Raw genomic sequence first — 24,967 nt, forward strand, 5'->3', positions numbered from 1 at the left:
CAACCCTGCAACTTAACAACAGGATCCAATGCACTTATTTGCATTGATTTAACGCTTTCAGCGGCTCATAAATCGTGCAACACGACAAATAGTTTAGGTAATTGGTTGCCAAAACTTTTAATAATCAATTTTAATAAATTTTATCAATTCATGTTGCTGCCCTAATTCTAAGTGGCCAGGCGATTAAGCAAGTTAAAAAGTTGCTTGTACTGCCAACTAACGGAATGGATTCTTCAGTGACAACATACTTTGTCTGACAGAACTTTGAACTCAATTTGCAGGAGATCTGTGTTTTTAATGTAATTTCCTTCCACAAGTTTGAGAGCATGTGTTTCACCAAACAACTCACCCTCACAAGTTAATCAGCCGCTTAATCTTTCAATAAGCATGAAGTCTTACAGTTAAGTCTCCACATTCACTTAAGCCTCGTGCTTTGTATTTCAATTAATGATGAGTAGGTGGCTCGAGGTAGCTTAACAAGCCTGCTGCAGGCTTTGTAGCATTTGGACAGCTCATCTCGCCTTGAGTCCCGTGAAGCATTAGTCTCTCTGTCGGGATCCAGGCAGCCAGCGCAAGAGACACTGTCAGTCCATTCTTATCCAGGCAACTCAGCGCCAGGTAAAAGTGTCACGATGCACTGCTGCACATAATACTCATTAGATGCGATTAGCCCTGATTAACCAAACACTCTTTCCCAATTCACAGCTGTAGGAACAGTTCGGTGCCTTGCTTTCAACAGGTCACACAATCACCACAAACTGCTCTAAAACAGTGTTCGGCAACCTTTTCTTTACCACGGACCGTTGTCTGAAAGTAGTTTAGGGCCCGGGCCAAAGTTGGCATTTAACATGTTCGTACTTTTTCTAAAAAAAATAATAATCTTTGATAATAATAATAATAATAATAATAATAATAATGAACAAATATTCATGTGTAGTCATATGGAACATTTAGAATTCCTCGTAACAACACGCCAAAGTCGCACCCTTAATCCTAAGGGTCGCTCGGGTGCTTAGCCTATCCCAGTCATGTTTTTGGAATGTAGGAGGAAACCGGAGCACTCTACGGCGCGTGGATTACATGCAAACTCCACTCAAGGTCATCGGTAGCTGGGACTGAACTCAGGACCTCTGAACTGTGAGGCAGACGTGCTAATAGCAACCCACTCTGGTTGCTATCGTAAAGTTTATCTTAAAAATGTCACATCATTCTGTGTGGAAAGTAATTGAAATACACAACCACCTAACCCAGCGAAAAGCTTTTTATGTGGTTTTATGTCATGTTCTTGACTTAAAGTTGCATGCATCCTCAAACTTTGTTGCCAACCGTTTTTCCATAGCAGCACATGTATTTACAATCATTTGAGCGTAACGTAGTTGACCATTGGCTATTAGTGCAGAAGTTTGGTTTGATTCATCCTCCATGGTATCTTCAGAGGACAGGAATCAGTTTCTATCATGGCAGATGCTCTGCCTAACACTGTGCCCGCCTGTGCTAACCACACTGATTTTATTTCAAATGTACCACCTTAAAGACCCTGTTAATGTTCAGTCTGAAACATAGCAGTGTCAGTAAAATAACAATGAGTAAGAAAATGTTTTTTTTTTTTTCTTTGTGGCCCAGTTCCAAACCACCTACAGCCTTATACAGGTACTCGGCCCGGTTGTTGCAGACCTCTGCTCTAAAACACAACTCGTTGCCGGCCACTAAGGGAAACTGAACACGGTCAAAGGCAAGCAAGCTTGTGGCATTGACAGTGAACCAAGGAGTCTTCAGATCTCCTTTATTTGTCAAATTGCAGAAGCCAGAGAGTGGAGGGCTTATGGCCGCAAACCCGGCGGAGAGCGCACGGGCTGGAGATAAAAACCAACCAAGTAGACTCCGTGGTGAGATTCAATAGCAGTTCTTTGTGCTGCCTCCAGCTTCTTGAGATAAATCCCAAGTGACCTTCCTGCCAGTGCTTACTGGTCTTCTAAAACTTTGAAACCTGCGTGGAGTCAGCTGTCAGCTCGCAGTGGATGTGGTGCCGTTTCTGTGCAGTTGTTATCACAGACAAGGCCAGCATCCGTTTACACAAGTTGATGCAAGTGGACATTTTGCTCAACCCCGTAATCCTCTTCTTCCCTTTGCACGAGCAGTATTTTTAGTGAGGTGTGTTTGACTCTGCATCAAATCAGATTGTCTGGTTTTATATTTATTCAAACATATACAGGAATGAGGCTTTTTCGGGCAGAAAAACAATGACCATGAATGAAGGTGTGCTAAAGCATTGGTAAAATACATTTTGAAAAATTGGATTATAGCACTAAACGTGCTTTAAATGTTTGCAGTGAGAAAAACCTCATAAGAAAACCTAAACCCTAAAGGGTCTAATACATTAAAGAAAAGCAAACTGAGTGCCTGATGATGTAGACAGTTAATGCTAGTTAAAACAATGTCAAGTCAAGTCATGTTTATTTGTATAGCCCTTAATCAAAGGGCTGCACAGATCAAAGACTATATTGCAAACTATCATTACAGACTATTACTTACCTGTCAACCTCCACGGCTCCATGACCTTACAAACTGTCATATTTTCCCTTACAAAATACAAAAATATCTTATATCATTTTTTTTTTCAAACGTGTTTATTTATGTAGTTTAACATTTTATATTGTTCATGTGTTTTGTTATATCATATATATTGTAACATTATAATGTTACAATATACAGGGAGTGCAGAATTATTAGGCAAATGAGTATTTTGACCACATCATCCTCTTTATGCATGTTGTCTTACTCCAAGCTGTATAGGCTCGAAAGCCTACTACCAATTAAGCATATCAGGTGATGTGCATCTCTGTAATGAGAAGGGGTGTGGTCTAATGACATCAACACCCTATATCAGGTGTGCATAATTATTAGGCAACTTCCTTTCCTTTGGCAAAATGGGTCAGAAGAGGGACTTGACAGGCTCTGAAAAGTCAAAAATAGTGAGATATCTTGCAGAGGGATGCAGCACTCTTAAAATTGCCAAGCTTCTGAAGAGTGATCATCGAACAATCAAGCGTTACATTCAAAATAGTCAACAGGGTCGCAAGAAGCGTGTAGAAAAACCAAGGCGCAAAATAACTGCCCGTGAACTGAGAAAAGTCAAGCGTACAGCTGCCAAGATGCCACTTGCCACCAGTTTTGCCATATTTTAGAGCTGCAACATCACTGGAGTGCCCAAAAGCACAAGGTGTGCAATACTCAGAGACATGGCCAAGGTAAGAAAGGCTGAAAAACGACCACCACTGAACAAGACACACAAGCTGAAACGTCAAGACTGGGCCAAGAAAAATCTCAAGACGGATTTTTCTAAGGTTTTATGGACTGATGAAATGAGAGTGAGTCTTGATGGGCCAGATGGATGGGCCCGTGGCTGGATCGGTAAAGGGCAGAGAGCTCCAGTCCGCCTCAGACGCCAGCAAGGTGGAGGTGGGGTACTGGTATGGGCTGGTATCATCAAAGATGAGCTTGTGGGGCCTTTTCGGGTTGAGGATGGACTCAAGCTCAACTCCCAGTCCTACTGCCAGTTTCTGGAAGACACCTTCTTCAAGCAGTGGTACAGGAAGAAGTCCGCATCCTTCAAGAAAAACATGATTTTCATGCAGCACAACGCTCCATCACACGCATCCAAGTACTCCACAGCGTAGCTGGCAAGAAAGGGTCTAAAAGAAGAAAAACTAATGACATGGCCTCCTTGTTCACCTGATCTGAACCCCATAGAGAACCTGTGGTCCCTCATCAAATGTGAGATTTACAAGGAGGGAAAACAGTACACCTCTCTGAACAGTGTCTGGGAGGCTGTTGTTGCTGCTGCACGCAATGTTGATCGTGAACAGATCAAAGCACTGACAGAATTCATGGATGGCAGGCTTTTGAGTGTCCTTGCAAAGAAAGGTGGCTATATTGGTCACTGATTTGTTTTTGTTTTGTTTTTGAATGTCAGAAATGTATATTTGTGAATGTTGAGCTGTTATATTGGTTTCCCTGATGAAAATAAATAATTGAAATGGGTATACATTTGTTTTTTGTTAAGTTGCCTAATAATTATGCACAGTAATAGTCACCTGCACACACAGATATCCTCCTAAAATAGCTAAAACTAAAAAAGCCCCACTCCAACTTCCAAAATATTCAGCTTTGATATTAATGAGACTTTTGGGTTCATTAAGAACATGGTTGTTGTTCAATAATAAAATTAATCCTCAAAAATACAACTTGCCTAATAATTCTGCACTCCCTGTATATGATACATTTTGTTGTGAGATACTGAAGTGCTCGACATGAGAGGTTTATTATAAAAAAAAGTTGTTTAAAAATTAAGTAGCTTGGACGTTCACTGTAGAAGGAAAAAATACATGCAAATATAATTAAGTAGAATAATACACTTTCTTATTATAATTATTAATTCATTTTCTGCATTGAATTATTGTTGGTAATATACTGATTAAAGGGATAACCACAAACCTGTCTTTTTTCATTTTCTCCTTTTATACTTCCTTTTTTTCATAACTTCTTTATACAACATAATAATACGTTATATAATGCATATAAGCAAGTGAGCCACTCTTTAATGAGTTGAGCCGAAAAAGCCGGTTCTCTAAAAGTAATAATAAACTTAATAAATGGCAAAAACGTACAGGTTGACAGGTATGCTATTATGACACTATCCCCTCATTTAAAACCGACATGAGGGGAAATAATACACATATTATCAACATAGAATATAGGTTATCCATATGCTTTATAGTAGAAGTGTGTCTTAAGCTTAGATTTAAACATTTCCACTGAGGTTGCAGATCGAATCTCAGGGGGAAGAGTATTCCACAGCTCTGGGGCCCGGATGGAAAACACTCTCGAACCTGCGGACCATTTAACCTCGAGTCGATTTAATTTCTCCACTGTGTGAGAATGCTTATGACACGTTTTTGTCCTACTCACCATTTCATAATCGCTATAATCTAGTTTTGTGTGCTTAACATTTTTTCATTCAACTGAGCCTTCTAGGAAGAAAAACGGTAGGCTTTTGCATTGTAGTTTAAAAATGTGAATTCAATACAAAAAAAGGAGAAAAAAAAATTAGAAAATTGGCATGCCCGAAACAAAATTGCACTATTAGTCCATAGCTTTTGAAAAATACTCTAAACCCACAAATTTGAGCATTTAGGATGTGAAGTACAGTATTGCCTATATTTTCACAATTGATTGGTAACATAATCACTCCTTAAAGTGACGTTCCTAGAGGTATTAACTACATATACAAATGAATACACTACCGTTCAAAAGTTTGGGGTCGCTCACAAATTCCCAAACTTTGACAAAAGCAAAATATAAATCAGTATTTCTAACCTAATTTTCTTTTTAACTATAACCAAACTTATCAGGCACTCAGTTTGCTTTTCTTTAATGTATTAGACCCTTTAGGGTTTAGATTTTATTTATTTTATTTTTTCTCACTGCAAACATTTAAAGCACGTTTAGTGCTATAAACTAATATTTCAAAATGTATTTTACCAATGCTTTAGCACACCTTCATTAATGGTCATTGTTTTTCTGCCCGAATCAGCCTCACTTCTGTATATGTTCGAATGAACAAAAGTGCACAATATTAGTTAAAATAACAAACTGGCATCATATTCTTTTAAAGAGTCCAATGTTAAATAAAGAGAAAACTTCATGAAATAGATAGCTTTAAAGTTTTGTAGACAATCAAATTGGTTGAAGACATCAAGAGCTTTTGAACTTGAAAGGAGAACAGATGAGTCAAAGGAAACATCAGATAACAAATTACAAAGTGTTGCAAAAGCCCTATTCTGAGCCGTTTCTTTGAATTCAATCTCCTAGGTTACAAAAGTAGATCCACCCTAAAGGGTGTGGAAATACATAAACAGTAGCATGATTGGTCAATAATGATAGTGATGTAAACAATTTCAAATGGTCAAAAGAACAAATAACAGTGCACAATGATACTCAAAATAAAGAACTAGCATCCTATTCAATTTTCTTGGCAGGTGTACAAAATTAAAAACAGAATAAATGTATCACTATCTAATATAGTAGTTTATTATTATATCCAATTTGTATTATGTTTCTCAATGGTGTATATTTACTGAGACAACTCTTTGTATGTTACATTTAAGTATTGCTGGTAGAGTACCAGTATTGAGATTGACATTAGTGCTGATACAAGCCTTATTTTAAAGTAGTGCTAATGGAGGTTTTACAATCAGGGACTAGAAATTAAAGGAATGGAATATTGCCATTAAAATTGATGACAGTTCTCAGCATGGATGATTGCCCAGCATATGAGTATCTGAAAAAAGTTACACTTCCTAGTACATTAAGACAGTTATCAAGATAATAGGTTGCCTTGCATACGACTGTCAATTTCCTAAATGTTTAATGTATTTTTCAATATGTAAATTGGCAGTGTGTAATAAACAATAAACAAGCGTCATTTATATTATTATATATTGTAATAGAATACAGTATACAGTTGTCACAAAGCATTAACCCAACTGGACATTCAATGCTTAGTAGTGTTACATAACGTTACGTAACGGCGCACATTTTTTACTAATGGGGTAATCTAACTAATGACTTTTTCCGCCGTTAAAATACTGTTATTGTTACTCATGGTTAGAGGTAAGATTAGGCCGAAATAACCCAGCCTGACCCGGCCTGCGGGTATGAAAGTCCGAGCCAGATCGATTTCACTTTTTTCGAGGGACCTGGCTTGAAGTAAACCAGAGTATTCACTTTTTATTTGTGAGGAGGAAGAGTTATTTTGGTCGCCTCTTTTGTATTTTTTGATCTTTTCTTCTTCATGCCATGAGGCTCTTTAACTCTACCCGGCAGAGTAAAAGCCCACATCAAACCACACCCCCTACATTGAATACTACCAAATTTTATTGCAATATGTATTCTGTGTAGCATTATTTAGATATTCTATATAACACGCTACAGTGGGCATTTGCACGTCACATTGGGTATTTGTATATTGTATTCTTTTTGCTTTATTATTGTATTGTTCTCAGCTTGGGCATGCTGCTGGAAATGTGAATTTCCCTGCGGGGATGAATAAAGTTTACCTATCTCTCTCTCTCTCTCTCTCTCTCTTTCTCTTTCTCCTTTCTCCTTTCTCTTTCTCTTTCTCTTTCTCTTTCTCTTTCTCTTTCTCTTTCTCTTTCTCTTTCTCTTTCTCTTTCTCTTTCTCTTTCTCTTTCTTTCTCTCTCTCTTTCTCTTTCTTTCTCTCTCTCTTTCTCTCTCTCTATTTCTCTCTCTCTATTTCTCTCTCTCTCTTTCTCTCTCTCTATTTCTCTCTCTCTATTTCTCTCTCTCTCTTTCTCTTTCTCTCTCTCTTTCTCTCTCTCTTTTTCTCTCTCATCTGTAGATTTATAAATATTTTAAAAATGTTTTTATGTGTTAATACGTTTATATAAAAATGTAAAGTTAATTCCTTTGTCTTTTTTTTCGTTTTGTTATTGTACTTTGTCTTTTTTTTTTTCTTCTCGATTTCGCCTTTTTTCCCCCTTATTTTCCTTTTTTAAGACATTCCGTGTATAATGTTGCAAAATAATTGGTATTGTACGGATTAAAGCAACAAAAAACATCATAAACAGCTGTTTGGGACCCAGGAGAGCTGTCTCTATTTAGTGAGCCAAAACTGATTAAAAACACAAAAAATAGTCGGAATTCCCATCCCTTCAAGTAAACTGTCAATGACGTCACCACTGTGTTTCGTACTTGCTCAGAAAATTAAAAATTCTTTGACATACAACTTCTTTTTAACATAATGGAACTAGTCACCGTCTCTAGTAACACGTTACTTTTATTGTAGAGTAATGCAGTTACTAACTCAGTTACTTTTTGGAAGAAGTAGTGAGGAACTTTAAGTATTTACCTTTTTGAAGAAATGCGTCCAACACTAATGCTTGGACAAGTCAAGTCATGTTTATTTGTATAGCCCTTAATCACAAAGAGTCTCAAAGGGCTGCAAAGAACACACATTATTGCAAACCGCAGACTATTATTACACCATCCCCTGATCTAAAACCTACATGCGGCCAAGGAAAAACTCAAAAACCTCAACATGAGGAAAATGAAGAAACCTTGAGAAGGGACCGCACATGAGGTAATCCCCCTTCCAGGTTGACCAGGCTCCAATGGATGTTGCAATAACAATTAATACACAGATATTGTCAACATAAAATATAGGTTATTCATATGCTATAGAATAGAAGTGTTTTTTAAGCCTGGATTTAAACAGTTCCACTGAGGTTGCATATCGAATCTCAGTGGGAAGAGCATTCCACAGCACTGGGTTCCAAATGGAGAACGCTCTCGAACCTGCGGATCTCTTCTTGGCTCTTGGGATCACTAGTCGACCAGCATTTTCGGAGCGAAGGCTCCAGACCGGAACATATGAGGAAATTAAATCTGAAAGATATGAGGGAGCAAGTCCATGCATGATTTTGTATGATACCAACAGAACCTTAAAATCACATCTTAAGGTAACAGGGAGCCAATGCAGGTTAGCTAAAAGTGAGGTAATGTGATCAAATTTTTCTTGTCTTAGTTAAAAGCCTCACTACAGAAATTTGTACCAGCTGCAAAATCTTGATTTTGGACTTCGGGTGCCCGGAGAGTCGTGTATTACAATAATTGGGACGGGAGGTAACAAACGGGTGAATTATAATCTCCGCATCCGACTGAGACAGCATAAGGAGAATTTTAGCAATGTTGCGAAGATGGAAAAAAACTGTTCTAGTAATATTCTTAATGTAAGTTTTAAAGGACAGAATGATAAAGCTGCTTGAAATGTGTTCATCTTCATATAAACTATGTCAACACAGTGTAAGTTTAATAATACATTTAATTTTTAAGAAAATTTTTGAAGGAATTGATTTCTTTAGCTTTTTTCTTTTGTTGAGACTCACACCATAATAGGTTGTTTTTGTTATTTTTTGCAAATCTTCGTTTGGCAGCCAACCAAATTGTGTCATTTCAAGATGCTAGCTGTTTGTGAGCTTCTTGACTTTGCAGATGGAATCTGTTTTTCTTTCACTCGTGAAGGAAATTCAATTTGTTCAGTCTTGCCCCGACGCACTGCATTTACTCCAAGCTTATCGCTAGGTTTTCTCTTTTCTGAGCCAACGTAGATTTTTTATTTTTCCCTCTTGTCACACTTCACCAGGAATCCACCCCAAAAATTTAAAAAGTCAATGAATGGAATGTCTTTTTTTATTCAACAACTTAAAGACTCAATGTGGGTTTAACAGTGTGACATAAATTCAGTCCTGCAACTAAATCATACAGTTTATTGACGATACCTAACCTATTGTTTTTCTTTCCCCTATTCCCTTATTCCCATTTCTATTTTCTGTCATCCAGGTGGAGCGAGAAATTGCCATCCTGAAGCTAATAGAACACCCTCATGTTTTAAAGCTACATGACGTCTACGAAAATAAAAAATACTTGTAAGTATCAACTTTGGATCTGAGATAGCAAATACTCGGAATCTTCTGTAGTTTACTATGCCAGTTTCAGTGTTCACACGGGTGCTTGAAATCCTTGAAAATGCTTATGATTTAATGTCTTGTTTTCAATGTTGAAAAAGGCTTGAATTTTGGGTGAAGTTCTTGTAAATGCTTGAAATTGTTGCCATTTTTCTACGCAAGTCTGTTTTAGAAGAAGGCCGACATGGCTCTCTGTTGGCTTCGCTTTGCTATTGCATTTTTCCTCGTGATTAACTGCAGCCGGCATTAGTTAGTGTGGCATTATCCTATTAAGCGCACCCAAGAGTAATGTTGCATGCTACACCTAAACAGGTGTAGAGTATTCAATGTTTGGTCCGAATTCTGTTTCGCAATGTCAGGAAATGATCAAACAATGTCAAAACATGTGAGGTGAATACTGTGTTTGAGGTCAATCACAAAGATATGTTATCTGACTGATAGATAGTTAGAGATAGTTTATAGTTTATTCATCCAATAATCTTCACATAAAAATCATCGGAAATTGTCTCATTGTCTCGGCTCAAGTAAGGATTTAAAAATTTAACAACATTCAGAATATAAATCAAAAAACAGAAATTACAATTTACAATTATTAAAGATTTGGACAGCACTTGGGTAAAACTGTTTGTAAACCTTTAAGTACCCCTGAATGACTTCAAGCGTCTACCGCTCCGTAATAGATGAAAATGATCATTACCCAGGATGACTCTCATCCTTAAGAATATTTGAGGTACGTTTCAAAACTCTATCATTATATATAGATTCCAGGGATGGCAAACCTGTGCCCACAATCTTTTCCGCTGTGCGGATTACAGAATTGAACTTCGACAGATCTTTCTTTGTGATTAGACCAAACCAAACAATAATAGAATTTGCTAAAACACTTTCAATAATCGCACGATAAAAATTAACTAGGATTTCCTGATGAACATCATAGGAGTTCAACTTCCTTACGAAGAAAGTTCTTTGGCGTGCCTTCTCTAGAATTTTCTAGATATCATATCTATAAGGGACCAGTGTTTCATTGATAATGGTGAGAGACATCTCGTTTAGTTGCTCATGCTTGTCAGCCACTGTCTCGGGGAACAGTACTTTAAAATAACGTATCTATAACGTAAGAAACATATCACCCTCATCACGTGTTCAAGCAGTTGCAGGATACAGTATATACTCTCTTATCCCGGTTAATGGGGGTAGAACACACGGCGATATGTGAATATTAGCAATGTAGCGAAGTTCTTCATAAAAGCTCCCAAGGGTCAATTTTACCTCGGGATGTCCTTACCAACTCTTAGCAACAACGATAAAATAAAAAAATAAATATTCTGAATACATAATTTTAGTTGAATGATTTTTTTTATTGTCATTATTCAACAAAATTGGTGGGCTTCTCCATTCAGTGTAAAAAAGCAGTTTAGAGAGCCTCTGTCTAGCTGCCCGCTAGCACCGGGTATGCTTGAATTGGGCCAGGTCTCTGTCATGATAAAAATACAACTGACTCTAGCAGTTTCCCATGAGTTGTAGTTCCAGGTCATCTGTTTCATGGGTAATGGATTTCGCATTGGTGAAATACAAGCTGGACAGGCGTGGCTTGTTATATAGCCATAGCAGAAGCCCAGACCTGCAGAACACAGCTTCTGTTCCTGCCCAGACCCGATAGCAATCCATGGAGCACCCACTGGTGATCACCATTTCTTTGCGCTCTTTTGACTTACCTCAAAGTCCGATTTAATTGATTAATTTCTTTCCAATTTAACGAGCTGCTAAAATACTAGCTGTAGCTGTTGCCGTGCTTCACAGTTTGTTTTGGCTTGTGCACCCGCCTACCCATGCTTTTTTACTGACACTATTTACCTCGCTGTCACAGTCCTGCACACTGACAGTCATGCCCACCTAACACACAAAGCCTTCCCTAACCTGCCTCTGTAATAGCATTTGATGTGTGGCTGCTGCAGAACACAATGCACGATACGTTGATATCAATGACAATAAAGACAATTCGTTCAAAAATCCGCAAAGTATCAAAACCGCTAAAAGTAAACCGTGATACAGCGAGGGAGTAGCTGCTGTATTACACTTGCACACGTGCTCTTTTCCAACTTGGGCAACCGTGAGTGACAAGCTAATCGGTCATTTGCCGCAGCCTCTTGATGCACGGAGGACAATTTATCAACTATATTCAATTATCTCTTTGAGATTTACTGCTCAAATGTGATAAGGCACGCTGCACTTCATGCTGGAATAATTTTGACGGAACAGAATAAACAGAATATTTCGATTTGCAATATAAGTGGATTATTTGAATCCCATTTTAAAGCGTTTATCGGTGACAGTCGGGCCCGAATATCATGGCCCAGAGACGAAAGTGCTCATGTTAACGTTGACAGTTTCACTTAAAGTGTCTTTAGTGAACGCGATCAAGTGAAAGATAAACAGTGGATAGGTGCTAGCTCTCCATAGCTGAAGATTTATGAGGCTGTTGACATCAATTCACAAACGTACAATGCCTAGCAAAAGTGTTGCCCTCCTAAGATGTTGAACATAAAAAACAAAAACCTCAAAATATGTTTTAAATATCTACATATGAGACACAATCGTGAAGTAGAACCAACTTATTTCAATGTTTAAATTATAATTATAGCAAAAAACTCAAAAGTAGGTGTTGCAAAAACAGTGGCCCCCTTTTTCCTCCAGCTCAGCCAACTGACTCCAGAAGTTCCCTGAATACTTCTGAATGGTGCAATGTCGACCTAAATGACCAACAATGACAGAGTTCCAAATGTTTTTGTTTAAATACACCTGTTGTGTGATAAGCTCAAATGTCTGTGAAATCAAACACTGAAGAACAGACAGCCTTTTGAAGACTAAAGAACACACTAGGTGAATCCGGGATAAAGTTACGGAAAAAGTCAAAACAGGAATGGGATACAATATTTTGCGATATTTACACAACTCGCAGAGTACTGTGCAAACAATAAAAAAAATGATTTAAAATGGAGACCTCACTGTCCCTCTAAATCGGAGGTCAGGAACGTGTGGCTCTTTTCAAGAGTACATATGGCTCAAGGTAAAGCAAAACGTTTGCAGTTATATTATATTACTTTATATAGGGCTGGTTATCATACATGCGAAGCCAAGACAATACAATGCATGAAGGGTTAGGTCCTGTATGTAATAAACATATTCCCAACTACAGTTTACAGTGAAGGTGTCACACCAACAGATGCCGCTGTGACTGCAAAGCACTAAATAATTTGTTATGGAAGCTAATTAACCAATCTAGTTAATTTTTGAGACACTTTATGATGAAAAGCCACGGAACAAACTTTAACTAAAAATGTTCTACCCATAAGCTCTAGCGAAGCGCCTAGACCAATTTGACTGGGTAAGCTGTAGTATGAGCAGAGCTATACACAGGCGTGCACATTCTCCTTTGCCCAACGCCGTCTGCACTAAAGGTAAATACGTCAGTATCCTTGTTTACAGTATTTCGTGACATGTCCGAAAACATTATTTAGGACAAAAATGGGGGTCATAATGAGCTTCAACACTCTTCAGTTACTGTGGTAGAGTCACAAATTTTAAGTGGTATTTTCATATTGATCTGAGACACAGAATCTGGCATTATTATTATTTCATATATTATAGCAAATCATCAAATGTCACACAATAAAACAAATAATGCTTAATAATTAGCTATTGTCTGGAAAACAGTTTTGTTGAATTTTGTCTTTAAATATATGGTGTGGCTTTCTAAAAAAAAAAATCTAAATACATTGTCTTTTATGACTAATTGGGTCAAAAAGGTTATCGATCCCTGCTCTAAACTTATGGCCAAAACAAGGAGAAAACTAACCAGAGAAGCAACCAAGGGGATCTATGATCACATTAGACGACCTGCAGGCTAACACAGCTGAGGTGGGAGAGTCTGTGTATTAGACAACTATTAGTCATACTCTGCATAAAACTGCCCTTTATGAAAGAAGGGCCAGAAGATTCTCCTTTCTCTAAGAGTACCACAAAAAAGGCCAGTTTGGCATTTGCAAGACGCCACATGGAAGAAACAAATAACATGTGACGCGATGAGGCCAAAACTGATCTTTTGGGGCCAAATGCAAAGCCTTACGTTTGGCATAAGAGTAACACTGCACACCATCCCCACTATCAAACATGGTGGTGGCAGTATTATATTCTGGAAATTTTGTTTTTTTCAGGAGGAACTGGGAAGCTTGTTAGTGTTGATTTGGAAGATGGATGAAGCCAAATACAGGGCAATTCTGGCAATACCTCATAAAGGCTGTTTGGTGTGCAAAAACCCACATGTAAGACAAAAATAATGCGTGGGACAAGCTGCGTTGGTCAGATAAGATTAAAATGTAACTTTTTGTGCTGATTGCAACATGTTTCGTTTGGCGTAAGGGTCACACTGCACATCGCCCTGAAAACGCCATTCATAGTGCCAAACATGGTGGTGACAACATCGTGCTCGGGGTTGCTTTTCCGTTACAGTACTTTATCTAAAATACGGCAATATGTTGAAAAGTACTTGGGGTGACAATACTTTTGCAATAAACGGTGGGTTCAATGAGGTTTCCTAAGCATGTTGATAGGTAAGAAGCAAATGGAAGTTGAACTAATATTTTTATATAATAAAAAATATCTAATAATATATAATTTTTATATAATTTAATTTTATATAATAAGAAAAAAAGAAGAAAAGCTGCCTTTTCCAGCAGCTGCCCTATTGTTTTATTGTCTGCTCCTATCTTCGGTGTTTTTTCTTCCCGTTTTGACAACTACACTATGGATTACTTCTATTCTATGGACATGTGTTTTAGTGCACAAAAATGCGTCTAATCAAGGAATCAACTCCTTGCCCTGAAGAATTCTAGTGCCGGCGTGATGAAAGGGCCTATCGTGGAAGAAGAGCCGGAGCCAGCTACGCGGCTAGCGACGTTATAAGTCTTCGGTACCATCCGTAATAATGGTAAATGCGAACTCACGACCAAATAAGATCATCGAGTGCTGGTGGAAAACATCGAAGCGTACAGGGAGCGCAGTTGCTGTGTTTTGTGGAAACGTGGCTCACGTTTAGCATTCTGGACGCTAACGTGTAGCCACCCGGAGCTACCCGGAGCTATCCGTTCAACGCCGCTAAACAGAGACACAAAAGCCGGGGGGAATCGGAGAGGAGGCGGACTTGCTAACACGAGGTGGTGTATCCCTGGATTTTCACAAAGAAAAGATTTCCATCTGCCGCAGGGATGTCGAACTTTTGGACTAGCGTGACGTCATCCACTCCGCTACAAGCACCCCTAGGGCATCAAGTTAATCTGTTAATAAACAACGGGGTAGACTGTTGGAAGTGTGAATTTCCCTACGGGGATGAATAAAGTATCTATCTATCTATCTATCTATCTATCTATCTATCTATCTATCTATCTATCTATCTATCTATCTATCTATCTATCTATCTATCTATCTATCTATCAACTATTTATTTTAATTAATACCAATGATGGCATACTAATGTTTATGAATGGTAACAATAAGATGAATAATAGCCACAACTGTGGTTTGCCGAAGACAGCAAGTGATGAATAATGATTGTTTTCGGTTACCTCACCAATACAGCAAATCTTAATGCTCAGTAATTTATTTGAATAAATTATCGTGTAATATTTTAATCTGAAAAATATATGTTCTGTCCTCGAAGATTGTCTCGCCTTTCAGCGCACATCAGTTTATAGATTGTTTTTTCATCCGTTCTCCTGATAAAACTATCTCCTTATCTAAAGTTTGGCTACAAGACAAGTGTAGTAAATTTCAGTTGCGGGCTGTGCATTTCACACATATGCCTTCAGTGATAGTCTGTAGTGATGTGCTGTTCGCAAATGAACTGGATGACAAGAACTGCCTCCCCACCAATAAAGGGCTGGTTCCCTTCAAGACACTTTTTCTTTTCTTTCGTAGTTGCAACAACATGCATGTTTTTTTCCGGGATTGTATGTTGTTTACTTTAGACTTTTTTTAATGTAAAATATGTTAAAAAAATATATTTTTTTGTATATTTGACATTTTTTTAATGTATGCTTCCATTGTTTTTCAGGGAGAATGTGTTTTAATTAAGAAATGTAAAGTGTATTCTTGAATTTCATAGTTAATTTGTTTTTGCACTTAAAAGTCAATATATTTTTTTAACATTTTGTTGTGTGATTCTGAGTTGCTTGACATAAAGTTGCTTATTATAAAAAAGTTAAACGTTTAAATCAGTTAAAAGTTAACTGCAAAAACAAAAAAAAGCAAGAAATGCTATTATATTTCAGTAGAATAATAGATTTTACCCCCTAACACCCTAAGAACACATCTTGAAGAAGTTTTAGGGGTTTTTGCTTTAATTTTAATGTATTTAGTGCAATCAGTTAACTAATTCGCCTCCAGATGTCGCATTGTTTAGTTTTGTGATTTCTATCTTTTTGTCTGAAGAGGCAGAAACTCCGTACGAATTAATTTAATTTTGGATTAAATTATCACTTAATTTAAATTTAGTTAGCACTTTGAGTTCTTGGAATTTTGCTATGAATTACTAAAACTCATTGACCTCAAACAACAGGGCTATGGATTGTTTTACATTAGATTAGTTATTTGAATGGTACTAGATGAATTCGAAAATGGGCTTTGAAAGTCCATTAAAAATTGCTAGATTGACCAAGAAAAAAGTGTATGAACCCTCGTGGTAATGAGATAAGGTTTAATGCCTTGTCACATGTTATTGGCGTACTAGTGCTAAAGCTTGGTTCTTGTTGCATACAATGTTTCGCAAATTCGACCAAAGATGTTTACCGATTTAATCATTGAACAATCACTGCTCAAATATGGTATTCATGTAAAACCTTGTATGGTAATGCATACCTTTAATCACTATATGCATTTTCCAATCTGACCCGCAATATTCCGTGGTATATAAGGCTCACCATGTAATAAGGCGCAATTTTAAATTTCTGGCCAAATTGGGGTTCTAAGGTGCACCTTATAGTAAAGAAAATACGGTAGTTTACAGGGTGTGAACAGAAGGTGTGTATTTCACTGCTGTCTGACTGGTGTTTGTCCTGCAGTGAAGATAAAGGGAGGTTGAGCACAGAATAAACGAGGGAAGGCCAGTTGGGGCTAGAACGGGGCACACCTGGCCCACAGTCCGTTTCATGCGGACCTTAGCAGAGATTCATCTCTTTCAGGTCCCCTCAGAGCACGTGATTGTGGCCTTGCCATCATGATGACGGACTACCACCAACCCCACTTGCTTTACTGAAAGGTGGCTTACTAGTGGGATAGGGAGAAAATGTATTCTCTAAATAATACATGACTAACGGAACCAGACTGGCATATTATCTAAGCGACTACACAGTTTTGATGGCTCCCACAAGAAGAGTGTTGCCAAAACTCTCACGCAGGGAGTAGTTTGAAGATTAAAAAAAGTAAACATGACTTCCAATTTAAGTGGATGACCTTTGAGGACATTTTCCTTGTGACTTTAGCTCAAGTCTCTGATGTAGGTTTGGGCGCAACGAGGTGTTTTTGTGTCAATTCGATCCAAGTAAATACATGGTAGTGTCGCTCGCTACCGATCTGATACAGATACTTTTTTGCTTGGAAATGTCCTTACTATTGAATTATTGAACCTTCTTTCCTTGTGTTAGTTTATAGATAGGATAGACACAGCACAAATATTTTAGGCACTAAACATGTTTCGATTTTTAATCAAAACCTACATTGATTGAATAATTGATTAATTGATCAACATTTTTATATTCATCCTCTGATCATCATATGCGAGGCTACAGTAAATGGAAAATCAACAGTGTTGATAAACAATTTGACATAACGGAAGGAAAAAACAGTCAGACAGGAAAGAGTCTGGGCATATCTCAGTGCAAACTTTAACAGTTTAAAACCAGCTTGGTGGCCATATGGTCGAGCGCCCATCCCGAGACTGGGAGGTCACAGGTTCGATTATTGACCAAGTTGTACTGGAGACTCCCTGTTTGGTGCTCGACATTAGGGGTTGTAATTAGGGGGTTTGGTCACCGAATAACTCGTTTAAAAAAAAACACAAAGACTTAACAGTATATAAAATGAATATAAGTGTTTTCGTTACAACTGTTCGAAAACAAAGGCCAATAAATTCAAACCCAAAAAGCAGAGATTTGACAAAAATACAAATACTGTGTAACAATGTAAACTAGACTAAATGCAATGCAACGTAAATACCTTCTATTGGACAAAGTCAATAATGCAAAGATGATTTCAATTTTCTGTTGTCAAAGTGACAACAGAGATACAGGTTTTTGTTCAGAAACAGTAACATTGATACAATCTTTGTTGCAAGTCGCTGGCCTCTGCAAAGTGACTTATCTTGTGTGTTTATGTAAATTAAGGTGTTGCCACAGTAGCAGACCCCTTTACTGCAAATATTACACCTGGCATTGTCCCTTTCTTTAGTTGAAAAAAAAGTCCACATTGAGCTGTGCTTCCTATTTTCCTCTGTCATTTTTAGCTTCTGTAAGGGCTGGGCACATATATATATATATAATGCAGGGCCTTCTCTTGTGCCTTGCAGGCAAGATTTAGCAACAGGCAAGGTAGAGGGAGGGTTGTCAAAAGTGTGCCTGTCAGTCACACTCAAGCATAAATTTAGAGAGTGGTCACGGTTGCTTGGTAAGAGAGAGAAGTCCTGCACTATCTACAAATAGGAGCTGCACTTTGAGGAAATTGAAGGAGGAGTGAAGTATCGTTCCCAGGACAATAGTATTTGTCTGATTTAAGTACTTGCTTAGTATCGATACTATTGATGTTCGGATCGATCTGCCCGCCCCCTACTCTGAGGTGTTTATTAATAGATCTGACAGAGCGCTAAACCACGCCCACCATAGACATGGTATCCATGTATCCTACAGGGAGCAAATTGAGCGGCCTAAACAACAGCGAGTGACTCTTTATTCACAATTCCTAATAGCATAGCTGTATCATTTCTTCCTTATTATGCAAACATATCCCAAAAATTATATACTGAGTTATATTCATGGAATCAAGGTGTCCAAAGACGCTAATAACCTTGTAATCCTGGCAATCTATGAGGAAGTCAGAAGTCCCGTAACAACTACACATATAAATAGATTTTGATTTGTGAGATATAATGGTACATATAGAGGATATAAGAATAAGTGACCCAGCACATCAATTTCACGAAAAGAATTGTACCATCTCCCTCTGTTCCGGGTCACCTGCGATGAACATATGAAAACTACATCCCAAGCCTAAAAAAACCCATACACCCGATTACGAACCGCTCATTCTATCGATCACATGATTTACAAATTTTACTTAAATTACAAAACGCCTCATCCGCTTTTATTTGTTTTTGGTCATATCAGTGTTCATTTTACCTCTGAAAAGTGATGGGTCCCAAGGACTCGCATGCTCAAAAATTCTGTGGGTCCCAACAGAGATCTATGGGTCCCCAAAATTTAGTGTTATCGCGGTTGAATTTGTAAATTGGTGACCAATATGTAATATAAATCTATATATTCATTCAGTTTTAATCATCACAGTTTATTGGTAATACAAATCAGTAATCACTTCAAGATGTTTCAGTTCACAACAATATTGTACATTATACAAAATATTATTGCTGAAAAAAATATATTAATCTATATTTTCATTCAGTTTTAATCATCACAGTTAATTGGTAATACAACGCAGTTATCACTTCAGATTTTTCAGTTCACAATATTGTACACTATACAAAATAATATTGCTGGAATATTGATATATTCTTGCAGTTTTAATCATCACAGTTAATTGGTAATACAAAGCAGTTATCACTTCAAATTTTTCAGTTCATATTATCTTTGTGGTTTGCGGTCCCGCCATAGTTGTAATGCCTTCTCAAGGTCCAATCCATTATCATCCTCCTCATAGCGTAACCAGGAATATAATTGAGTCCATTTTGGCAGAAAAGTCCTTTTCTTGCTCGGAGTATTCTTTTGTTTCTTTTCTTGCGTCGAATCGTTCGCTTCAAAACACGTGTTTTCCTTGCCTTCGAGGTCTTCTAAAGAATTTCTCCGCCGTTTTTTCGTGCCGAAATTATTGCCGTTGTTACCACTTTCTGTGTTATGTTTCGACTTATTACCGACACTGAAGAAATTACCAATTTTTTGTTGATTTGCACCTAATACCAATTTTTTTTTCGGAGGCATACTTCTCTTTCACTCGACAACAGCCACAACAATGACGTCATCTCGAAGCAATGAGATCTCGTTTGCCGAGATCGGTGCGAGTCCAAAACAACAATGGCGGATGGCGGATCTGCCTGACGAAAAGTTTGGAGTGCGGTAAATCTTTGTTTAAAAAAAAAAAAGTAATCAGGTAATAATGACAATTTGGTGTCAAAAACGTTGCGTCCCAGGGACGCACGTTGATTTGACCTGATGCGTCCCCAGCAAAAATGATGCGTCTAGGACGCAGGGACGCGGGCAAACGAGAACACTCTCATATGCTTACAAGGTATGCTAACGAGGGCGGAGTGATATACTCAAAGAAAGTGCAAGTCAAGCGGCCGCATTAACTTACAAACTTCACTAACAACTAACCGAGCCAACAGCAGCGTAATAAAAATAACACTGTAGAACAAATAACTTTGTTTCCCATCGATCCTATACACGTTAAGATGGTAAAGCCTCTAATATGCCATGCATTGTGTGTGATACAAAAAGGGGAAGGGCTGTTGTCTGCCTCATGTTCTGATTGGTTGAAAACAGTGCTGTTGGATCTATTAATTGCTCTGGATATCCAAACACATTGTTCTCATTGCTTTTTATGTATTTTTATAGGTACCTTGTACTAGAACATGTTTCTGGTGGTGAACTCTTTGACTATTTGGTGAAGAAAGGCAGATTAACACCTAAAGAGGCCAGAAAATTCTTCCGACAGATCATGTCTGCCCTGGATTTCTGCCACAGTCATTCCATATGGTAAGTCTCTAATATGTACTGTATTGAGTACATCTTTCTCATTCCATTTGTATGGCATATTTTACATGTTTATTTACTACAAAATAACTATTAAATGGGCAGTAGGCCCAGTTGACTATATCGGGCTTTGCGATGTGACAGAGCTAAATGTGGAAGCAGTAGACTACAAATTAGGCACTAATCTATGAATTTTGATGTTGATGAAGATATAAATAATGTAAAATATATCACAATAAAGGTGTCTAACAAACAAAACAAAGAAAATGGAAGAATGATGTTCTTACTGATGAAAACAAAAAAGCTGCATGAGGTAATTGGGAAAACTTTCCTATTTCAAAATCGATAATTCAGACGGCAACAGCATGATGACACAAGTATTTTGTTGATGTAGATTGTTGTAAAATTAAAATGTGTCACTGCATATACATAAATCCATTGGTTATAGTGGTTAATAGGGACCAGAACCATCCTGTAAAAGGTGAAAATCCGCAAAGTTTTAACGCATCTTCATAAAAGCCCAACGCTGAATTTATTTTATTTGTGTTCACATTCAGGTGGCTTATTTTATATGGTTTTGCACGTTTTGTTTATTCTGAAGGCAATTAAGTTGTGGTTGCTGTTGTTTAATAATTAAAGCTGGGCTGAAGCTGTTGTAAACGGCAAACACTTGTTGCTGAGGGCTTTACCACATGGTACATTTGCAATTGTGTAGGTCGGGTAGATTTAAACGATTAAGGAATAATTTAGGATCTGAGTCTGTGCCACTAATATTGCCTTGGGCGAAAAAACAGTCTCAAGTGAATTATTAGTGGGGTAAGTTTATTGGATTTAACCAATTAAAACAAAAAACCACAAACACAGTGATCCCTCGGTTATTACAGTTAATGGGGACCAAATCTGAATCTGAAAACTTCCAGCAAAACGTGAAAAGCCGCAAAGTAGCGACACCTCTTCAGAAAAGCCCCCAAGGGTCAATCTTACCTCAATATGACATTGTTACCGACTGAGAGTATACGACTGTAACAAAATAACTGTAAAACTACAAATAAAAAACTAAACAAAAATTGCAGTTGAATAATTGGTCTTTTTTGTCATCAGACAAAAGTTCAAAGAAATTGGAGGGCTTCTTTCACTGTAGGGAAAGTGGTTTAGAGAGGAGCTGGCTAGCTGCAGGCAAGCATCAGGTATCCCTGGATGAGCCAGGTCCTTGTGTTTTTAAAATACAACCGTCCTGATTAAAGCGGTTGAAGCCCCAGCTCATTTGTTTCACGGGTTATGGATCCGGTGTTGGTGAGATACAGGCTCGGCAGGGTTATCTTGTGAGAGTTGTTACGTAGCCTTGCTGTAGCAGTAAGCTTCTCTCCGAAGCCGCCTCAGTCACTTCCCGTACCCGATAATATTCCACAGAGCTCCCACCGGTGCACTCTTCTTACACTTTGAGGAAATAGTCCAATTGTTGATACATTTCTTTTTATGTAAGGAGCTACTGAAAACTAGCTGTCACCAAGCTTCTCAGTTTGTTTTGGTGGCCACATTGACTTGTGTGCCCGCCCTGCTGTTTGATTGACAGCATACACCAGCCTATCGCAGTGGCTCGCACAGGCAGTCACGGCCATCCAACACAAAAAGCCCTCCGCGACCTGCCCCCATGATAGCATTTGCAGTGTGCTGTCGGCTGCAGAATGCAATGCACAGTGTGTTGATACTAATGACTATAAAGACAATTCAATTCAAAATCCGTGAAGCAGTGAACCAGCGATAAGTGAAGCACGAAGTAGCGAGGTATTACTGTAATTAGTTGGAGTAGTTTCATTAGATTGATCCAACTAAGGTAAAGCACCTGACATGTACATGCGGATCATCACGGATCTTCAGTGAGATTTATTTGACGTCGTCTTTTCCTTTGTCCTTTTTCACTGGCTGATCAAATCTGCTCATAGAAAAGAAAAGTCATGGTGAGGCAAATTATTTTCCCTTTCTGTTCCGTTCTCAATTAGAGGCACACACGGGCAAGGAGAACTTCTCACCTTGCTAGCCGTCCCCGCTAATGAGATCCCAGCAACCCTTCAATAAAATATGAAAAAAAAAACGCAATCGTCAAGTTTTTTTTATCTGATTGCATAGGAGACGTACCCCAGCCCAGTAGAAGTGCTTCGGTTGCCGCGTGACTCGCTGTGTGAAAGGTGGGAGGGGAGTGGTTTTACAGGGAGTGCCAAGCCTGCCTCCACCAACCTGCTTTGGCATTTCCTGTTTCTGTATGCCACTCACAATTCGGAACAGGATTTTTTTTTTTTTTTTAGTACCTCGCAATTCCATTACCAAATGATTCAGGAGGTACAATTTCAATTATTAATTGATTTTTGAAACCTTTTTTTTTATCCCACTATTTTTATTCACGAGGCTGGAAACATTGATTTGCATAGTGCATTCTGATACGTTAAACATCTCCCTACTTACTTCTTCACCTGTGCGTCAACAACTTTTTGGTGTATACGTATATAAAAGAGCTTGTAGAGTATGTTGAAAGACTGTTTTGTGTTTCTGTTATTTTTTTGTGTTATGTTCTTTTTAGTAAAATCTATATTTTAATGTTTGAACTGCCTCACATTCAGATAATAATGAATAGGTCTTGTGCTTTGTTCAAATAAATGAGTCATTTAATGAACTATTTGCTTCTTTCACAGTCCAGTCATGCTCATGTGTCGCAGTAAAAATCTCCTACAATCGGAGGTGGCCATTCTCTTGCGCAGAGAAAATAATAATAAGGAAGGTTGATGATGTGAAACTGACAATTGGTGCTCAAAAACTAAAACTAAAATGAACATAATCAGACCAGTGCTCAAGGAGAACTGCACCAATTGATTGTGCGGTCTGATCACGGCAATTCGTTTTGTCCGGTCTTGTGAGAAACCTACACCAACTTCCTTACCTCATTAAGGCCTAGTAGGATTTGAATGCCATTGAAATAGGATTAAAACCATATGATCGGTTTCTTTGGTCTAAAATATACAGTTTTTTACATTTAAAAAAAAAAAATCTTTTTATTCTATGATATCCTGTCACAAAATGATTGTGTCCATATTTGAGCAGCACGGCTATATTGTATTGATCTTTTTCCCAGCAGTACAGCTGAAGGGAGCCTATGACAATCAGTCCGAGGTCAAGCGCATCAACACCACAGACATGTTGACGTTCCCTGGTCACTTTTTCCTCCCACACTGTCAGATCCCGAGATTTCCTAGTCCATGTCATGCATTTTCATGACTCCCAGACCCCATTCTTTTCAGGAAAAAAAAGAACATAAATCAATGACAGGCTTCACCCTGGCCACAATACGATCAGAGGCTTCTCGTCCATGTTGATTTAATGATGAAAGCAGTGAGTTGGTTACAACCCTGTATGTGTGGATTAAATGCTTTTTAACTGTCTGCATAGCGTCCTAAACTCCATCTATCATCCATAATCTTCTATTTGGTTCTGTAATCTACTTTAGGAAGTAATTCTGCTCCTCTAAAAATACTAGTGCATAGTCTTTCTTTCACATTCCATCTGAGTTGTTTTATTCTAGATTGTCCTGTTTTTTGTTTTTTTCCTGTGTGTTTTACTACAGATCTAGATCCAACTTGCTATGGATATACATGGCCCTCTTTTTAAACATATAAGCCTAGCTTGTATAGTATTAATATGTTGAATTTATGATTCAAAACAAGATTTTGGGAAGTTACATGCCTTTTTTGTATTCCGAAGTTATCTCGATTTCACTTTTGGACCATGCACACAAGCAGAAAAAATAACTGTTAATTGTATGTTACTCTTAAATAAACTAATGACATTGCCTGCCTTTAAAACACAACTTTTTTTTTTTGAACTTGTTTCTCTGTCTTTACTGACCGTATCCCGCTCTTGAGAAAATGTTGCTAATACACACAGCAGATTTGTCACGCATACCTGCACTGTCTAAGAATGTAATTTCAGAAGCGCCCTTATAATCAGGTCAAAGGAACCTACTATACCTCATATAAAAAATAAATCAGAATCATGACTCCAAAGTCAAGTCAAGTCAAGTCAAATTTATTTATATAGCCCTTAATCACAAAAATGTCTCAAAGGACTGCACAGGATTACAGTTACAAAATTACACAATTACCTGATCTTAAACTAGCAAACCAGCATGCGGGCAAGGAAAAACTCAAAAACCTCAGTGTGAGGAGAAAAGAGAAACCTTGAGAAAGGACCTCACATGTGGTAATCCCCCTTCCAGGATTGAACAGGGTGAATTACAATTAGCATTACTGTACACAGAATAGTAAACACTAGGTAAGATGTTGAAAATGTCCGGAAAGAGCATGACATCAGCGACGACGCCAGCTGGTAAATGCAGGGGTTGACAT

The 24,967-nt window shown here is 38.0% G+C and overlaps 1 protein-coding gene across 3 annotated transcripts in view; it reads left to right on the forward strand.

The window, feature by feature from the left end:
• brsk2a (BR serine/threonine kinase 2a) overlaps nucleotides 1-24,967 on the forward strand; it is a 297,291-nt gene that overhangs the window by 188,669 nt on the left and 83,655 nt on the right. For all 3 annotated transcript variants that reach the window (XM_088340887.1, XM_088340889.1, XM_088340888.1), the window contains exons 3-4: nucleotides 9,422-9,507; nucleotides 20,436-20,576. In XM_088340887.1, coding sequence (XP_088197013.1) covers nucleotides 9,422-9,507; nucleotides 20,436-20,576 — 227 coding nt within the window. The remainder of the gene's footprint in view (nucleotides 1-9,421; nucleotides 9,508-20,435; nucleotides 20,577-24,967) is intronic.

Source organism: Urocampus carinirostris, chromosome 7, assembly GCF_059441175.1.
Source record: "Urocampus carinirostris isolate Australia breed hairy pipefish chromosome 7, RoL_Ucar_1.0, whole genome shotgun sequence".
Classification (NCBI taxonomy): domain Eukaryota; kingdom Metazoa; phylum Chordata; class Actinopteri; order Syngnathiformes; family Syngnathidae; genus Urocampus; species Urocampus carinirostris.